Here is a 16,931-nt window from a genome sequence, read left to right on the forward strand (position 1 = left end):
AAATCATCCTCTCTGCAGGATTACTGCAGTCAAAAGACAAGACTTCTCAGGGCAAGGCGTGGCTGGCCCTGGGGAGCAATGTCCCCAGACACCCATAATTCTGACCCAGTAGCAGCACCGGATTTGAGAAATAACGACCTTGAGTGTGACCTTCCATGTTACAACCTTAATGCTTTCCTGCACCATCCGGTGTATTGTCTGAGCAACTCCCTGAGGTGTCAGGACTGGAACCATGCACCCTGTTTTAGAACTGAGGACTGTGGGATCAAGGTGGTTAACTGACCTGCCTGGGATCCCATCCCAGCAGGATGAGATGGAAACCCGGTCAGTCTCCCTGCAAGACGCATACCCGTAGCACTCCCTTCGCAGCCCCCATGGGTGACCCTGCTCTCTGCTTCCCCTCAGGGATTCCCAGGAGACATCGGCCCCCCTGGTGACAACGGCCCAGAAGGCATGAAGGTGAGTACCTGCCCAGGGCAGCTCCAGTTGGAGGAGCAGACAGCTCTGCAGAAACCACAGGCCTCAAGGGCTGGCTGCCTGGCTTGGAAGCAGGGGGTGCCTTGCCAGCCTGTGATGGAGATGGAGGTACCGCCTCTGAGACTCCCTTTTTGTTCCCTTCTCCCCAGGGTAAGCCTGGAGCCCGAGGCCTGCCGGGACCCCGTGGGCAGCTGGGGCCCGAGGTGAGACTGTCTGGCCCCGCTCCACTGCCCATCCTGGCCTGATTGCAGCCCCCAGCCTGCCCTGTCCTGGGTACTGAAGGCCTTAGCTGGAGCTGGAGCCCCCTCAGCCAGGACACCACCCAGGGCTGCCCCAGACTCACCCACCAGCTCATCCTATACAGTCGTGCCCCATGCCTCTTCCAGGGACCTTCTCTGCCTTGCTGTCACCTGGCAGAGTGGCTTCCCCGCACCTTCCCTCCGCTGCACCCTCGTCACCCTGGGGTTTTCTTTCCCAGAACTACTGCCAATGCCATGCTCATGGTAGCAGTTTATCAGGGCATTAATGGGGGAGTAGGAATTGTCAGCCCCATTTTACAGATGAGGCCACTGAGGCCCACAGAGGAAAAGAGACTCAGTCAGGTCTTATGGTTAGTAGCAGGCAGGGCTGCAATGGGAACGCAAGTCTGCTTGAGCCCAAAGCCCATGACATACGTCCTATGTTGTCAACTCTGTGCTTCCTGGGAGTGGCCTAGGGGCACCTCCAGAATATTACAATGACTTGCACAGTTAGTGGCAGAGCATCGATTTGCTTATTTATGTGCACTTGATGAAGTGGGTTGGGAGGGGTCTCTATGGGGCTGTTGGAGCACCAGGTGGGCACTAAATGGGTGGGCCCCTGATTTTGCCCTGTGCACGAGGCCATTCTTAGCCTTCCCGTGCCACGCCTACCTTAGCTCAGGCGCCAGGCCCCCGTGACACACAGCCTTGGGCTGAGGGTGCGGGAAGCCCAGATTCACCGCGACCGCAGGCGGGCATCCAGCTGACATGGATCCCTTCTTGGGCTGGCTCTGGGTCTGGCGGGGTCCCAGCGCTGGCTCTGGGAGCCACGTGGAGCTGCTTTCCTGGAAGCTGGGGGAAAGGAGCTGGGGGGTGGCTCTGGAGGGAGCCCCTTGGTCAGGCCTGGCATGCCAGAAGGAGCCAATTAGGAGGCTGCCTGAGCCTGTGGGGGTGGGGAGCACCTGGAGAGTCTCATGGGCCAGAAGCGGGAAGGAAGGGGAGAGGAGGGAATGGCACCAGCCACATGCTTCTGTCTACGCTCACATTACCACTCAAGAAAGCCCTATGTATGCCTGCCACTTGTTCACATCTTCATTCATTCATTCATTCACCAAACACCCCCTAGACACTGCACCATCCCGAGTGATGTTTGGGGGTGGCTGCAAGAAAGAATAAGGCATCATTGCTGACCTCCAGGAACTCAGCTGAAGCCACTTATTATATTTGAGGATGATCTTCTCCAATCTGGGAAACTGAGACACAGTGAGGCTGAGGTCTGCCAGTGAGCAAATGGCAGAACTCAGAGCCTACATCTTTGAGCTGCAGTTTGAGGCTCTGTTCCTCACAGCACACAATGGGGTTTAACTCTCATGCCCAGGACTTCCACGAAGCCTGGAGTCTCCATTCACTGGAAGTCGCTGTGTAGCCTGGCCTCTAGGCCATGGCCAGTGGAGCCTCTGCCCTGGGTGGGGCCAGGCAGGTGGGCCAGGGGTGCTGTTTCTCTTTGTCCAGGGGGGCTCTCCTCCGTCCATCCCTTTCCCTCCATACAGGACAAGATCTCCACAAGTCCAACTGGATTAACTTTCTCCTTTTTTCCTCTCTCGTGTCTCCCAACTCTAGGGAGATGAGGGACCCATGGGGCCGCCAGGGGCCCCTGGCTTGGAGGTGAGTGTCACTGGCCTGGGGTAGGTGGCATTCATGGGAGCTGAGCCAGCTGTGCGCAGGCAGGGCAACATCTGGCCAGTGCTCCAGAGGGAAGTCATCAGTGAGGGCCTTGCACCAGCCAGAGAGAGAACTAGGAGACACCCCAAAGGAGAGAGACAAGAGCCAGGAAACTGACTGTCACTGCCCACCTCCTATGTGCCAAGTGCTTCATGTCAGTATTTATTCTCCTTGATTCTCCCATGACACAGGATTGCTTTCCTTGGTTTCATTAGAGAAGAGGCAAACGAGAGTGAAGGCTTTAGCTCAACATCTCACAGCCAGGCAGTGGGGACGCCCTGCCTGGGCCCTCAGCCCGAGCCCTCTGCACTCTTCCCAGCTGCCTTCCCAAAGTCACTTGTCCTACACCCCCTCTTGATCCCAGCCATGGCATAAACCAGCAGCTCATGAAATTTCTGGTATCCAGAGCTTTTTACACTCTTAAAAATGATGGAGGACCCAAAGACTTTTGTTTGTGTGAGTTACACCTACTGAGATTAGTAACTAAAACCAAGAGACTTTAAATGTATTCATTCATTCATTGAAGATTAATCATAAACTCATTTCCTGTTGATAAAAATTATATTTTTAGGAGAATTCACTCTATTTTCCATAGCAAAATAATTGAGTGGAAAGAGTGGCATTGTGTTACCATTTTTGCAGATCTCTTTAATGTCTGGCTTAATAGAAGTCAGCTGGCTTCTCAGCTCTGCTTCTGCATTCAATCCACTGACTATCACGCGCCATGCAGCCTCAGGAAGATGCCACTTACATTCACCAGAGTGAGAGTGACAAAGGCGAATGACATCTTAGTGTTATTATGAAAATCATTTTGACCTCGTGAACCCTCCGGGACCCCTGGAGTCCTCAGGCCACACTTTGAGGACCACTTGCATAAACTGTTACTTCCCTGCACCCCCGATCATCTGCCAAGTTCCTTCCTTTCCCTCACTCCCTGAAGGCAGGTGTCATCTTCCTCATTTACAACAAGAAGACCAACCCAGGGATGAGGGAGGCTTCCCTGAGTTCATGCAGCTGGAAACCCTGCCTGTATTCCATGACAGCTGGCCATCTGGTGGACTCAGGGTTCTATGCCCCTGTCCATCAGGGTACGTGGCTCTCTACAGCTATGGATACCCTGTGCCAGGTCCTTGGAGCCCCTGGACCCCAGCCATGTTGCCCCTGTCCAGCTTCTCCCACTTACCTGTCTCTCTGTTGCAGGGTCAGCCTGGCAGGAAGGGGTTTCCTGGGAGGCCCGGCCTGGATGGCGTGAAGGTGAGGGGACCTGGAGATCCCTGGGGACAAGAGGAAAGAGGGGGCCCTACATATTTGGGCCCCAAGTCAAGCCCCAAATCCCATGGCCAGTTGTGAAAAGGGAGAAAAAAATTGGTTCCCATTTAGAACAAAGTATTGGTAAAGGAGAAAAAAAATGGACATAACCTAAGTGTCCAGCTGTGGGGGATTGTTCAAGTAGTGGGATATAGTGCAGCCACCCTAGATGGTGTTTCGGGCTATTTTACAAGATGGGAAGTTGCCTGAATGTGGGGTGGGGGTGGTGGAGGAAACGGTTATAAAAGGGAATGTTCAAGTGTGAGCCTGTGGCAGGGGCTGGGTTGCACCGTTTCTGTTTTTTTCTTTTTTCCTTCTTTTTTTTTTTTTTGAGATGGAGTCTCCCTCTGTTGCCAGGCTGGAGTGCAGTGGTGTGATCGGCTCACTGCTACCTCTGCCTCCCAGGTTCAACTGGTCCTCCTGCCTCAGCCTCCCAAGTAGCTGGAACTACAGGCATGCAGCACTGCGCCCAGCTAATTTTTTTATATTTTTAGTAGAGATGGAGTTTCACCATGTTGACTGGGTGCAGTGGCTCACACCTGTAATCCCAGCACTTTGGGAAGCTGAGGCAGGTGGATCACAAGATCAAGAGATCGAGACCATCCTGGCCCACATGGCACCCTGTTTCTTTACGCACAGAGCAGAGGCTAGAAAGTGGACAGGGATTATCTCTGGGTGGTGGAACAATAGGAGATTTTCATTTTCTTCTGTGGGCCTCTACATTTTCCCTATTCTGCATAATAAATAGATAGTACATATATTAACAGGGTTTTTAAAAAATGTTATCAAAAAAGACCTGGCCCAAGATAGGAGAGTAATGGTCCTCAGCCCATGGGCAGCCTCACTTAATAGTTTCCCAAGGACTCCCCTTGAGTTGGAGTTTTCCCAGCCATTCTGGGCAAAAGATTGTCGGGTCAAGTTTGCAGATGGGCAAACCCACAGGAGGTTAGGACAGAGCCAGGGGGAGCCCAGGTCATCCATATCTCCCTCCCTTCTGGGGAAATGACCCACTTATCTGTCCTGGCCCCTCTAGTTTTCATGAGGTCCAGGGAGGAGCTGAAGGGGGAGGAGGCTCCACCCAGGCTTGCAGTAAGCCACATCCATGTATGCGCCAAACTCCTGGCTAGCCCGAGCCCATGTCCTGCCGTCTGAGGTTTCGGCCTCTCTTCCTCAGATACCAGTTGGGTTTCTGTGGTGGGAGCGGTGACATCGTCTGTGTGGATTTATCCCACAGGTCTGCTGTGGGGAGACCAAGACAGCTGTGGCTGCCTGAGGAGCAGGAGCCACCTCAGCATGGGACAAAACAGACAGACAAGGCCGAGATAGGCCACCCAATGTGAAAGTGGGACAGAGCCTTGAAGACAAATGAGTCTGATTTCCCTTCTTTATAGCTGGGGAGGCTGAGCCCAGAGCAGAGATGGGACTCACCCCAGCCACCTGTGAGCTGGTGGCAGAGCTCTGGTGTGTTGAGGTCTAGGACCCTGGTGCCCTGACGTCCCATTTCTCTACTCTTCCTGAGATAGGGCAGCCTGATGCAGTAGGAATGTGCATTCTTTTTTTTTTTTTTTTTTTTTGACAGTGTCGCTCTTGTCACCCAGACTGGAGTACAGTGGTGCAATCTCGGCTCACTGCAACCTCCACCTCCTGGGTTCAAGCAATTCTCCTGCCTCAGCCTCCCCAGTAGATGGGATTACAGGCATGCAGCACCACACCCAGCTAATTTTTGTATTTTTAGTAGAGACGGGGTTCCTCCATGTTGGCCAGGCTGGTCTCGAACTCGTGACCTCAGGTGATTCGCCCGCCTCGGGTTCCCAAAGTGCTGGGATTACAGGCATGAGCCACTGCACCTGGCCCAGAATGTGCATTTCAACTGGGCAGACCAAGGTTTCGGTTCTAGCCCTACCTCTGGCTCACTGTGTGACCTCAGGCAGGTCACTTCACCTCTCTGGGCCTCATTTTCCACCTCCACAAAATGCAATGGGCTTCTGAAGGACCTAGATGAGACATACACATCTGGGTGCTGAGTAAGCCAAGGCCCCCTCAGAGGGAATGGGTGACTAGAGTCATGTCTGCCTGAGGTTCTGTCCAAGTACCCCTTTGACTCTGCCCATTTGTTGGGGGTCTCCAAGGCCACACACTGGAGATAAGATCCCTGGTTCATCCCCGCTAATGGCAACTAAGGCCAGCAGGCCTGGGACTTCCCCAGGAGGTCTAGACTTTCATCTCCCATCCCAATCCGTCCTCTTCTTTGTCTCTTTGCAGGGGGAACCAGGGGATCCTGGTCGGCCGGGGCCTGTGGGAGAGCAGGTTAGTTAGCAACGGTCTCTGAATGAGTGGCTCCATTTATTGGGCCCTTACTCTGTGCCAAGCCCTTTGCCCAGCACCCTCCATGCATCACCTCGTGTAATTCTCAGAACAACTCCAGAGGTAGGTTCAGTCCTCTACCCCTTTCATGGATGTAGACGGTGACCCTCAGAGCGGGGAAGTCTGTAAATGAGAAAGCTGTGGATCATAGTCACGACAGCTTTTCCCCACAGCCTGACTCTACACACAGGTTTTTGGTGCATTTGCCCAAAGAGATTATGTGGCTGCTCCCCCAGGACATTAAAACTGGAGGAGCCCTTGGCAGTCGTTGCTCATGTTCCCATCAGCTTAAAGATCAGGAAGCCAAAGGCCAGAGAGGTGTTACCACTTGCCAAGGGCCCTTGGTCTAGGCATCCCTAAATTATATAGAAGATGAAATTCAAACCAGTGGCTCTGGCTGGTTGAGAAGCTGGGTCAAGGTCTGAAGAAGAGAAGAGGTTGCAACTAGTCATTAAAATGGAGGTTTGAGGATCACGACCTTCAATTAAAGTCCAGAGAAACAACTCTGAGGGATGGGCAGACGGACAGCTTCAGTCCTTCCTGCCCAGCCCTCGGGCCTCCTGAAAGCTTAACCTCTGGGCTCCAAGGTGGAGAGGTGTTCATCTCCTCCACTCCTTTAAGTATGGAGCTCATTCATGGAAGGGGCTTCCTCAAGCCGGAAGGACTGATGCTGGAGATGGCCGTAGAGGAATTTGGCTGCACCGTGAAACCCCGTCAGTGGCGTGAGAGTCACACACGATGGGCTTCCTCACCAGGCCTGCAACATCTGTTGGGGGAAGAAAGGAATTAAAGCAGGGGGAGGCCTGGATTTTTGAAATCTTTCCAGTGTCATTCGAGCGCATTCTGTGGGAAGCCCGGGAGTTTGGAAAGGCTGCCGCGGCCTGGATATATTTCCTGATTGGAAAAAAAAGGTGATTTGATCAGCAAATTCGGTTTCATAGTTATGCTAATGGTAGGGCCCTCGGGAAATAGATATGCAGGGTCTTGGAAGTCAGAACACAAACATCCTTGGAAATCACTGTATCTAAGAGCCCTAACCATATTTTGTGCCTTGGATTTCTTTGCCAGGCTGGAAAAGCCCAGGGATCCCCTTCTCAGAATAGAGTTTATAAATGCATAAAATTAAAAACAAAGGAAACTGATTATATAGAAATGCAATTATGAAAATATGTTAAAATATAATATATTCATATATATGCTTCTTTGGCAATGCATTAAATAATGAGTTCTAGTAGCAGGTGTAACAGCGGCCTCAATTTTGAAGTAATGCCAAGCCTTAGTGATATATTTTGAGATCTCTGCAGCAATGATTGTAATGTGACATGTCACTTTCTGGGACAGTCCCAGGTCCTGGTAATACTACTGTGGTTTGTTGCCTACACTCGTATTTGAGGCAAATGCTAAATTTCAATTAGAGGTTCATGAAAATAAAAGAGTTTTAATTTTTTTCCATTCAAGTTGATATACCCTCTGAATTCCATTCATAGAGCCTGACAGCGACCCCAGGTTTAGAACCCCCAGATTCTAGTCCATGTTGGCAATCTGGGATTTATGAAGGAGAAGCAGGTTTGACCAAGATCACCAAGTGGGATAGTGGCAGAACTAAGCCCAGGACGGGTGGGAACCTTGCCTGGAGCAGCCCAGGCTCATTTGGTCAGCAGAACACCCAACTTGCTGCCCAGGCAGCTTGGACAGTAGCAGGAAGGAGGCAGAGCTGGAACCCTGTGGCTGCTATAAGGCACATGGAGGTACCATGCCAGCCGTTCCCTTGGCCCCCACCCCATGTGGTCCCAGTGAAAGGGGAGGCATTTTCTGTTCACTGCAGAATCAGAGGATCCCTGGGAAAGTTCTGAAGCTCACACCATAGGACCTCCTTGTAATCATAGTACTGGGTCGGTGCAAAAGTAATCACAGTTTTTACCACTATAATGGCAAAAACAATTACTTTCGCAACAACCCAATAACAGTGACATTTATTAGTCACCTGTTAGGTTCCAGACTCTGTGCCAAATGCTATCTACACAATCGTCTATGGCAGTAGGTATTACTATCCTCATTTTGCAAATGAGGAAACTGAGGCTCTGGGAAGTTAAGTAACTTGTCCGAGATCTCACAGGCAGTAACATCACTGTCAGAGGCAAGATTGACACTGAGGTCTGCTGGGTTCCCAATGCCTGCCTCGAGGGCTGAAAACTCTCCAACCTCCTGAGCCCTGACATGTCTCTAACAGAGCACAGACTGCCTGCCAGGCCCTGGCCGAGGTGCTGGGAACAGGGCATGGGTCTTGCCTTCAAGACACCCCCTCCAGGGGCAGCCACGCATGTAAACACGTCACACTGAGCTGTCTAGTCCAGCTCAGGGTCCATAGCCCTTTCATTCTCAGTTGCATCCCCAATGCCTAGCATATGAGAGGAGGAAGAAAACCTCCTGTAGCAGACAATGGCCCTTTATCTGTAGGCAATGTGAGGACCAGGCTAGCCTCCTCCCCAAAACTGGGAACTCGGATCCTGCCTGTGCAGCGCCCGCTGTGGGTAACAATGCTGCCTCCTCCCATGCCCGCCTTGCCAGCCGTAGAGGAGCCAGCCATGCCCGCAGCTTTCCGAGCTGCTTCTCCGTCGACCTGCCTGGACTTCTGGGCCTGGCCTCTCTGGACCAGCCTCAAGAACAGGCCTGCCAGGATGTTGTGGGACAGTACCCCGGGGGGGGTCCCAGGGGTGCAGGTCGGGGGATGGGGCACTTGCTGTATGGCTGTTATTCATTAGGATCCTGTTTGGCTTCTTGTTAGAGGTTTATGACCCGCTTGCCTTCCAGGACCCAACATCTCATAAATTTAAAGTAGCTATGAAATTTCTGTTTCTCTGGGCCAGCCAGGCAGGGGCCTTTTAACAGAGCAGTTTTTATTCCCTTCATTCGGCATCCTCTAAATGTCTGACTGCTCCCTTGTGGGAAGCCCAGGCCTCTGTCTTACCCCTGTGCCCTTGTAAAATAAATTAAGAGGGGATGGGAAAGAGCGAACATGTATGAAGTACCTCTATGCATCGTGCACCATCTCCCATATTCAGAACAGTGCCAGGAAGTAGGGAGGTACCTTTATTGTCTCCCATTCTACAGATGAGGCTCTGAGAGACTGATTTGCCCAGAACCCACACACCTGAAGACTGAATGACGGTGAAATAGATAAAGTGCCAGGTACAGGGCTTGGCACACAGGAAGTGCTCAATATGTTGAAGCTGTTGTTATAATATTGCTATCACTTAGAAAATGCTCTAATTAATTTTTAAAAATAAGTTGTTGCAAAAATCAAGTATTTGGTTTTCTGTGACATGTTAGCTATGACCTTATACCTAGTGCCTCATCCCTCTTACCTTATACTTCAGAAAGGTCTCTGAGCCCAGGGAACCAGGGGCAGGTGCAGGATCCACCATGTGTAGTGCCAGTGTGGTGCTGGGATGTACAGGAGATCCAGGCCCTGTTCACAACCACATGCTTTGGAGGCCTTGGGCTGGAGGGGAAGGTGCGTGGTCTTTGGAGCCACAAACCAGAGCTGACATCCCAGGCTGCAGCAGCAAGACACGTGTGGCCCTTGCTGAAGTGACTATTTTGAAACTGTCTTTAGATAAGAAAGTGTGGATCCCAGAGGTAACCCTCTTGTGGTAGTTGACTGACAGCTGGGCCAGCTTTATTGCCTGAGTACACAACCTCTGGCCTATTCCTGGCCCAAGGTCTCATTTTACTCTGGCCAGGGTTTGGGGGACAGGGAGCGGATTGTATGGAACAAATCCACTCATCCCTCCGTCTTTCCTAATTCACCCAGAACCTCTTGGCTGCAAATCTGGGTTCTTCCAAAGCCACTTGTGCACTCCTGAACCACACAAGGCCCTCCCCTCTCAGTTTGCATTTTCCTTAGCAGGGAAGAAGGTGGGGCCTGAATAAGAAATTGATGGGCCTTCCTAGGTGACCCCTCTAGGCTGTCCACCCTCGATGCGCGTGTGCGTGTTTGCCTGCTCAGGGAGATGGCAAGGACTGGGGCCACCTAGAAGAACCCCCTGGAACCCAGAGGCAAGTTGTCACCCAGCAGAGTTCAGCAGAGCAGCGGGAGCTGCAGCGTGTGTCTGTGTGTGCACCCTTTCAGAAAAAGGCAAGGAGGCCTTTCAGAAGACAGTAAAGAGGCCTCCGCCTCCCCAATTCCAATCGGTTCTCTTGGCGGAGGCTGTTACGGTATTTCTATCCCAGCCAGCGGGTTTGTTTCACTCTTTGAAACAGCCCCAGAGCCCCGAAAGATGGGCACAGATGGCCTCTTCCCAGCTCAGCTTAAGGGCCACCCCCCGCCCAACCCCAGCTCTCCAAATGTGGCAGCCTCCCAGCCTGCTTCTGGCGCGGGAAGAATGTGTGGCGCTCCCAGGGATGTTGGCAGCGGCCCCGCTGCTTGGCTTCAAAATCAGAACCATCTGGTGGAGTGAGGGAAGTCAGAACGGTGCCCAGAGAGAGGCAGCGCTCTCCCCGGCACAGCCCCATGCTGGCTGGGTGACCAGGCACGGGCGGGAGACACCTGGGTGATGAGCTTCAGGGGAAGGAGCAGGAGGGCTGGGTCCCTGGATTCACGTTGTTTCTCTTGCCTTCGTGAATGTGTCTCATAGGGATTTATGGGATTCATTGGCCTGGTCGGGGAGCCAGGAATCGTGGGAGAAAAGGTAAGTGGTGTTGAGGGGAAAAGATAAACAATTAGAGCTTGTGTTTTGAAATTGTATAAAGGTGAAGAGGCCCTTTGACCTGGGGATTTCAGACTACCCTCCCCTAGCCTCTCTCCTGACCTGGCATTCAGAGTCTGCCAAGAGCTATTGTTCCCTTTCCTGGCATCTCTTGGGGTTCCATCCCTGCCCTACTGTCTTCAGCCTCAAGCACAGTTAGACTTTTGTGTGACAACCAGCGGATTCACGCGACCTGGGTTCCTCACAGCTGCCCACTGGCCCTGCACAGGGGTGGGCCACAGCAGGGAGGAAAAGATTCATCTTTACAAAGAGGAAGGATGACGTTGCCTTGCTAAGCCTCTGTTTTAGATGAGATAACAGAGGCTCAAATAGGGGAGGTGACTTACTCAAGGTCACCCAGATAATAAGCGGCAGTGCTGAGATTTGAACCAAGTTCATTGCCAAAGGTTAGCTACACTTTGCTCACTAACACACTCTGCCTCATGTTGGCTCCCAGCTCCCACCAAGGGCCTTGGAGGCACTTGCCTTCCTTTGTATGGGTTTATCCGATCCCCAGAGCAGGCCCTCTGGGAGAACCAATGTTATTCCCATTGAATAGATGGAGGAACTGAGGTCCAGAGGGAGGAAGTATCCCCCCCAAGTCTGGCCCCGCCTAACTCTTCAGGATCCTCTTGTGCCGCACTCTATCACTCTATGTGACCCAGACCCTTGGGCCTCTGCCTTCCTCCTCCTCCTCCTCCCTCGCTTCCCCCTCCTCCTCCTTCCCCTTCTGCTCCTCCTCCTTTTAAATTCAGCTTTTTATCTTGAAATTTTAAATTTGACTTTTTATTTTGAAATAATGACAGATTCACAAGAAGTTGCAAAAAATAGTACCCTTCACCCTGTTTCTTCCAGTGGTAGCATCTTACATAACGATAGCACAACATCAAAGCCAACTCTGGCCTTCTGCTGTTGCTCAAATGTCCCATGTCCGTTCTCACCTACAAACCATTGACTGTGCCATTCCCTTAGCCAAATGCTTTCTTTCCATTGCCATCTGCCTCCACCCTTTTTGCCCAGATGCTCTTCATTATACTTCAGCTCTTGGGTCAAGAGGGACTTCCCAAGGGAAGCTTTCCCTGACCAGCTCTGCCCCCAAGTGGGTCAAGTCCTCCAATGATAACACCTTAGCACCATGACCCCCACCCTCACTGCACTGTGTCTCCTACAACCCTCTGAGTGTCTTGCTCCATGGGAGCAGGCCTGCTCACCATTGTATACTCAGAGTCTCGCAGAGAGTGTCAGACACATAGTAGGTGCTCAATAAATATTTGCCGGCTGGCTGGATACAAGAAACAGAGCCTCACGAAAACAGAGCTAAGATTCGAATCCAGAGCACCTACCTTCTGGCTGGAGCTGTCTGCTACACTGCCAACTCTGCCCCAGTGTGTCTGGATTGGTCGAGAGGGAATGAGTTATGTCTCTGATTCTCTAGCATCTCATCTAGGTTTGGACAGGGAGTTTAGAGAGTGAAAGACATGCCTTCTCTTGCTGTTTCTGCCTCAGCAAGCCTAGCCCAGGGGATGCCAGGCCTAATAAGGACCAGCATGATGTGGGCCAGGATCAAAGGGGACAGTGTAATTAGTGCTTCCTTAATCAGGACCATCCTTGGAGGGAAATTCACTGCGTGGCCCACTACAGGGGATGCTGAGGCCTTCTAGGGCTTGCCAGAGGTCTTGGCTTCCTCTGAGTGAAATCCCAGATCCCCACCTGGGTGATGTGGCCATGAACTAGACAGGGACCCTCTAGAGACCTTGAGCAAACCCCTACCTCTCTTTGAGCCTCTGGATGGCCCTCTGCACCTGCCTCCCACAGAGCCACCCCACAGCCATAGCCGTGACCTGCCTGCATTGCTGTCTCCATCACAGGGTGATCGTGGCATGATGGGACCCCCAGGCGTGCCTGGACCCAAGGGGTCGATGGTAAGGAGTAAGTCTGCATCCTCTTGCCCTCTCCTGTTGCAGCCTTGAGTGACAGCTCTGCTGTCCTCCATGAACCACTTACCCTAGACGTTCAGAATGACCAGCTCCCTCTTTGTCCGGGGGTCTAGCTGCTGTCCTCCTGGCTTTGCAATGGGGCTGAGCCAACCGAGATGGGACTGAAGGAGGAAGGGGCACCTTCCACAGCTGATTCCTTCTTTGTCTTCTCTCTCTTGGCAGGGTCATCCTGGAATGCCAGGTGGTATGGGGACCCCTGGAGAGCCTGGACCCCAGGTAAGCAAAGCCCTCTTGATCCCTAAGCTCAAACCACTGTCAGATAAAGGTTAGATGACTCGGTGTGGTGGCTCACACCTGTAATCTCAGCACTTCGGGAGGCAGATCACTTGAGGCCAGGAGTTCAAGACCAGCCTGACCAACATACCGAAACCTTGTCTCTACTAAAAATACAAAAATTCACTGGGCGTGGTGACATGCGCCTGTAATCCCAGCTACTCGGTAGGCTGAGGCATGAGAATTGCTTGAACCCAGGAGGCAGAGGTTGCAGTGAGCCAAGATTACGCCACTGCACTCCACCTGGGTGATAGAGCTCTAGACCCTGTCTCAAAAAAAAGAAAGAAAGAGACAGAGAGAAAGAAAGAAAGAAAGATAGAAAGAAAGAAAGAAAGATAGAAAGAAAGAAAGAAAGAAAGAGACAGAGAGAGAGAAAGAAAGAAAGAAAGAGAAAGAAAGAAAGATAGAAAGAAAGAGAAAGAGAAAGAAAGAATTAAAGAAAAGAAAGAGAAAGAAAGGAAGGAAGAAAGAAAGAAGGGAAGAGAAAAGAAAAGAAAGGAGGGAGGGAGGGCAGGAGGGAAGGAAGAAAGGAAAGGAAAAGAAAAGAAAAGAAAAAGAAAGAAAGAGGAAGGGAGGGAAGAAGGGAGGAAGGAAGGAGAGGAGGGGAGGGGAGGGGACGGGAGAGGAGAGGGGATGGGCGGGGAGGGGAGGGGAGGGGAGGAGAGGGTTAGGAGTTCAAGCCTCAGAATCAGACCAACCTGGGTAGAATCCCAGCTACACCACTCTCTGACTGTAATCCTGGGGCAGATCATTTAACTTCTCTGAGCCTGAATTTTGCTCATTTGAAAAACAGAGAAAAGAATCATGGTCATGATAGTGTGATCGTGTGGGTTAAATGGAAGCGTGGGGCTAATGTTCATTACAGAGTGGTGTTTGTTCCTTGGGAGCATTTTGGTTATTAGCAGCATTATTGCTTTTGTCCATTCATTCATTCACTCTGTAGTTACTGAGCAATAAGTGCTTGTGGGCAGTTTCAGGAGCCGGGTAAAGGGGCCCAATCTCCGCTCACTGCAACCTCCACCTCCTGGATTCAAGAGATTCTCATGCCTCAGCCTCCCTAGTAGCTGGGATCACAAGCGTGTGCCACCACACCCAGCTAATTTTTGTATTTTTAGTAAAGATGGGGTTTCGGCAGTTCCAGGAGCTGGGGATGTGGCAGCAAGAAAGGCAGAAAGTGGCCCCTTCCTTTGGAGCGTGTAGTCTGGTATGGGGAGCAGGGTAGATAGAACCCAGTAAATGATGTCTGTTCTGGAAGAGCAGGCACGAAGATGGGAAATGCTGGACAAACAGGGCTGAGGATCCTCAGGGGCCTGGGCTTCTCATGATGACTGAGGAAGCAGGGATATTCCCGAGGCTCTCAAGGCAGAGTGGTGGGAGAGGCTGGGAGAGCTGGGGGAAGGGTGCGGCCAGGAGCACTCAAGTTCAGGAGCCCCTTCTCCTTCCCAGGGGTGATGACGTGCAGGGGGTGGGGGTGGGCTTGCTCTCATTTGGAGCAGGTAGAACTTGCTTCAGATCCCTGTTTCTGCCAATGGAGGATGGAAACTAGGAAAGGGCACTCGCTTCAGCCAAAGCCAGGGCTCAGGGCTGGGAGCCCAGTCCAAGGTGGGCTTGGGGAAGGTGGGGAGGGTGTGGGGGTAGAGGGACCAGCCCAGGCACAGATCTGGAGTCAGGGCTGAGGGGCGATGAGCTCAGGTTGCCCGAGTGTCTCCAAAGTCCAGACTGAGGAGTTCCCTGGGGTCTGATGAGGAAGGGCCCTGAAGCCTTTCATGGTTTGAACCCAGGAGAAGCTCGCATAAACCTGTTCTCTACTGTGATTAGGGAAGCAAGGCCAACTCAGCTCCTACACTTTTTCATGCACCTACTGTGTGCTAGCATAAGCTCCTCCCTGGAGGTACAAAAATGGTAAGAAAGAGATCCAGCTCTTAAGACTCTCACTGTCTAGTGGGGCTGTCAAGTATAAACATTCTCTCCATCATTAACAGACTTTTATCGAGCACCTACTCTGTGCCAGGCCACACCAGGGGCTGAGGAGGGAGAGGGGTGGACTAGTCCAAGGGTGAGAGGCCTGGATATAGGTGACCGTCACCCAGAGGAGAAGGCATCAGCACCAGGAGACTCTGTCCATCCTCATGATTCTTTGGACAAGTTGGAATGTTCTTGAGGAGCACAGTTGGAAGCAGAAGCCAGTACTCTGGGCTCCCACTGACATACTTTTGCCCTGTTCATGAGAAGGAGGAAAAGTCACATCTGGCCCAGGGCTGGAGGAGCTGGCAGTGTGGAAGTGGGACTGTTGGGGTAGAAGCAGGGTCAGAGGACCAGCATTCTGGTTGGGGGACTAGCACGGCTGGCCGAGGCACCCAGCTTGGAATGCAAGGGCCCGGCCTCCCTCCCAGTGGTCAGAGATGGAGTGATTGGAGCCCTCAGCATGGGGGGTGCCCAGAGTAGGGCCAAAGCCTGAGTACAAGGATGCTGGGGGTACATCATCGAGTTCTACCCCCGGCACCCCTGCACCTCGGCCGTCCTGGGCCTCAGTCTCCCCATCTGTCTAGTGGGAGGAGGAAAGCCAGGAAAGGAGTCACTGGGACACAATGGAAGGCCGGTGGGAGATGGGGAAAGAGTGGGGATATTCAGGCCAATGCAGAGAAGAAGGTGCAGGCCTCCTCTGAATCCCTCGCCTCCCTGGCTCCACTCGCCTCCCCACCCCGCCCCATCTCCTCAGTGCTCCCCGCTGTTCAGTGGGCTGGCTCAGGCTTGATGAAATCAGACGGTCACTTGGTGCTGTTTCTGATCGCAAGGTTGCCGTGGTCCCCCACTGCTACGGTACGGGGCTGGTCCCTTGGATCTCTTGGGGTTCCTCCTGGCCAGCGACACTGGGGAAGCTGGCTAGCACAGAGGCCCAGAAAACCACCTTCAGAATCAGATACATGGGGGTGAAATTCTGGCTCCCCGACTTGCCAGCTGCGGGATTGTTAGCAACACTCATAGCTTCTCTGACCCTCAGTTTCCCCATCTGTAAGTCAGCATGATGCCACCTGCAGTATGAGATTGTCATGAGAAATGCTGCAGTGCATGATGTAGTGTCTCACAACCCTCCTGCATAACTGTGTGCTTAATGAATGGTGATAACTATCTGTTAGAGATGATAATTGCCACTATTATAAGTCAGGCTACTACCATTAAAAGTGACATTTCTGGTGATATTGTTCACACCTGACTGGCATTTTCCCACTTTATCAATCACTTTCACCTCCATGTTGTCTGATAGCACATTGAGATCCATCAAGATTATTATCCCCAGGCCAGGCACAATGGCTCGCGCCTGTAATCCCAGCACTTTGGGAGGCCGAGGCAGGTGGATCATGAGGTCAGGAGATCAAGACCATCCTGGCTAACACGGTGAAACCCCGTCTCTACTAAAAAATAGAAAAAAATTAGCCGGGTGTGGCGGCAGGCACCTGTAGTCCCAGCTACTCGGGAGGCTGGAGAGGCAGGAGAATGGCGTGAACCCGGGAGGCGGAGCTTGCAGTGAGCCGAGATCGCGCCACTGCACTCCAGCCTGGGCGACAGAGCAAGACTCCATCTCAAAAAAAAAAAAAAAAAAAAAAAGATTATTGATTATTATCCCCATTATTGGGGGTGAGGGTGAGGCCCTGGGACCTGCCTAGGGTCACCCAGTGACCAGAGTTGAGTCTAGCATTCAATTCTGACCTCCTCCTGCCTTGCGAGAGCAGGCAGCTACCTTTTCCTGAGGACTTTGTCACTTCACTTTCTAGAAACTCTAGGAGGTAAGGACTCTTCCATCC

At 52.2% G+C, this 16,931-nt stretch overlaps 1 protein-coding gene across 5 annotated transcripts in view; it reads left to right on the top strand.

Annotated features, from left to right (window-relative positions):
• The window catches only part of COL27A1 (collagen type XXVII alpha 1 chain), a 160,464-nt gene that overhangs the window by 85,844 nt on the left and 57,689 nt on the right, over window positions 1-16,931 (top strand). For all 5 annotated transcript variants that reach the window (XM_054520505.2, XM_024252429.3, XM_054520507.2 and 2 more), the window contains 8 exons: window positions 406-459; window positions 627-680; window positions 2,337-2,381; window positions 3,639-3,692; window positions 6,009-6,053; window positions 10,748-10,801; window positions 12,727-12,780; window positions 13,018-13,071. In XM_054520505.2, coding sequence (XP_054376480.2) covers window positions 406-459; window positions 627-680; window positions 2,337-2,381; window positions 3,639-3,692; window positions 6,009-6,053; window positions 10,748-10,801; window positions 12,727-12,780; window positions 13,018-13,071 — 414 coding nt within the window. The remainder of the gene's footprint in view (window positions 1-405; window positions 460-626; window positions 681-2,336; window positions 2,382-3,638; window positions 3,693-6,008; window positions 6,054-10,747; window positions 10,802-12,726; window positions 12,781-13,017; window positions 13,072-16,931) is intronic.

Source organism: Pongo abelii, chromosome 13 (assembly GCF_028885655.2).
Source record: "Pongo abelii isolate AG06213 chromosome 13, NHGRI_mPonAbe1-v2.0_pri, whole genome shotgun sequence".
Taxonomy (NCBI): Eukaryota; Metazoa; Chordata; class Mammalia; order Primates; family Hominidae; genus Pongo; species Pongo abelii.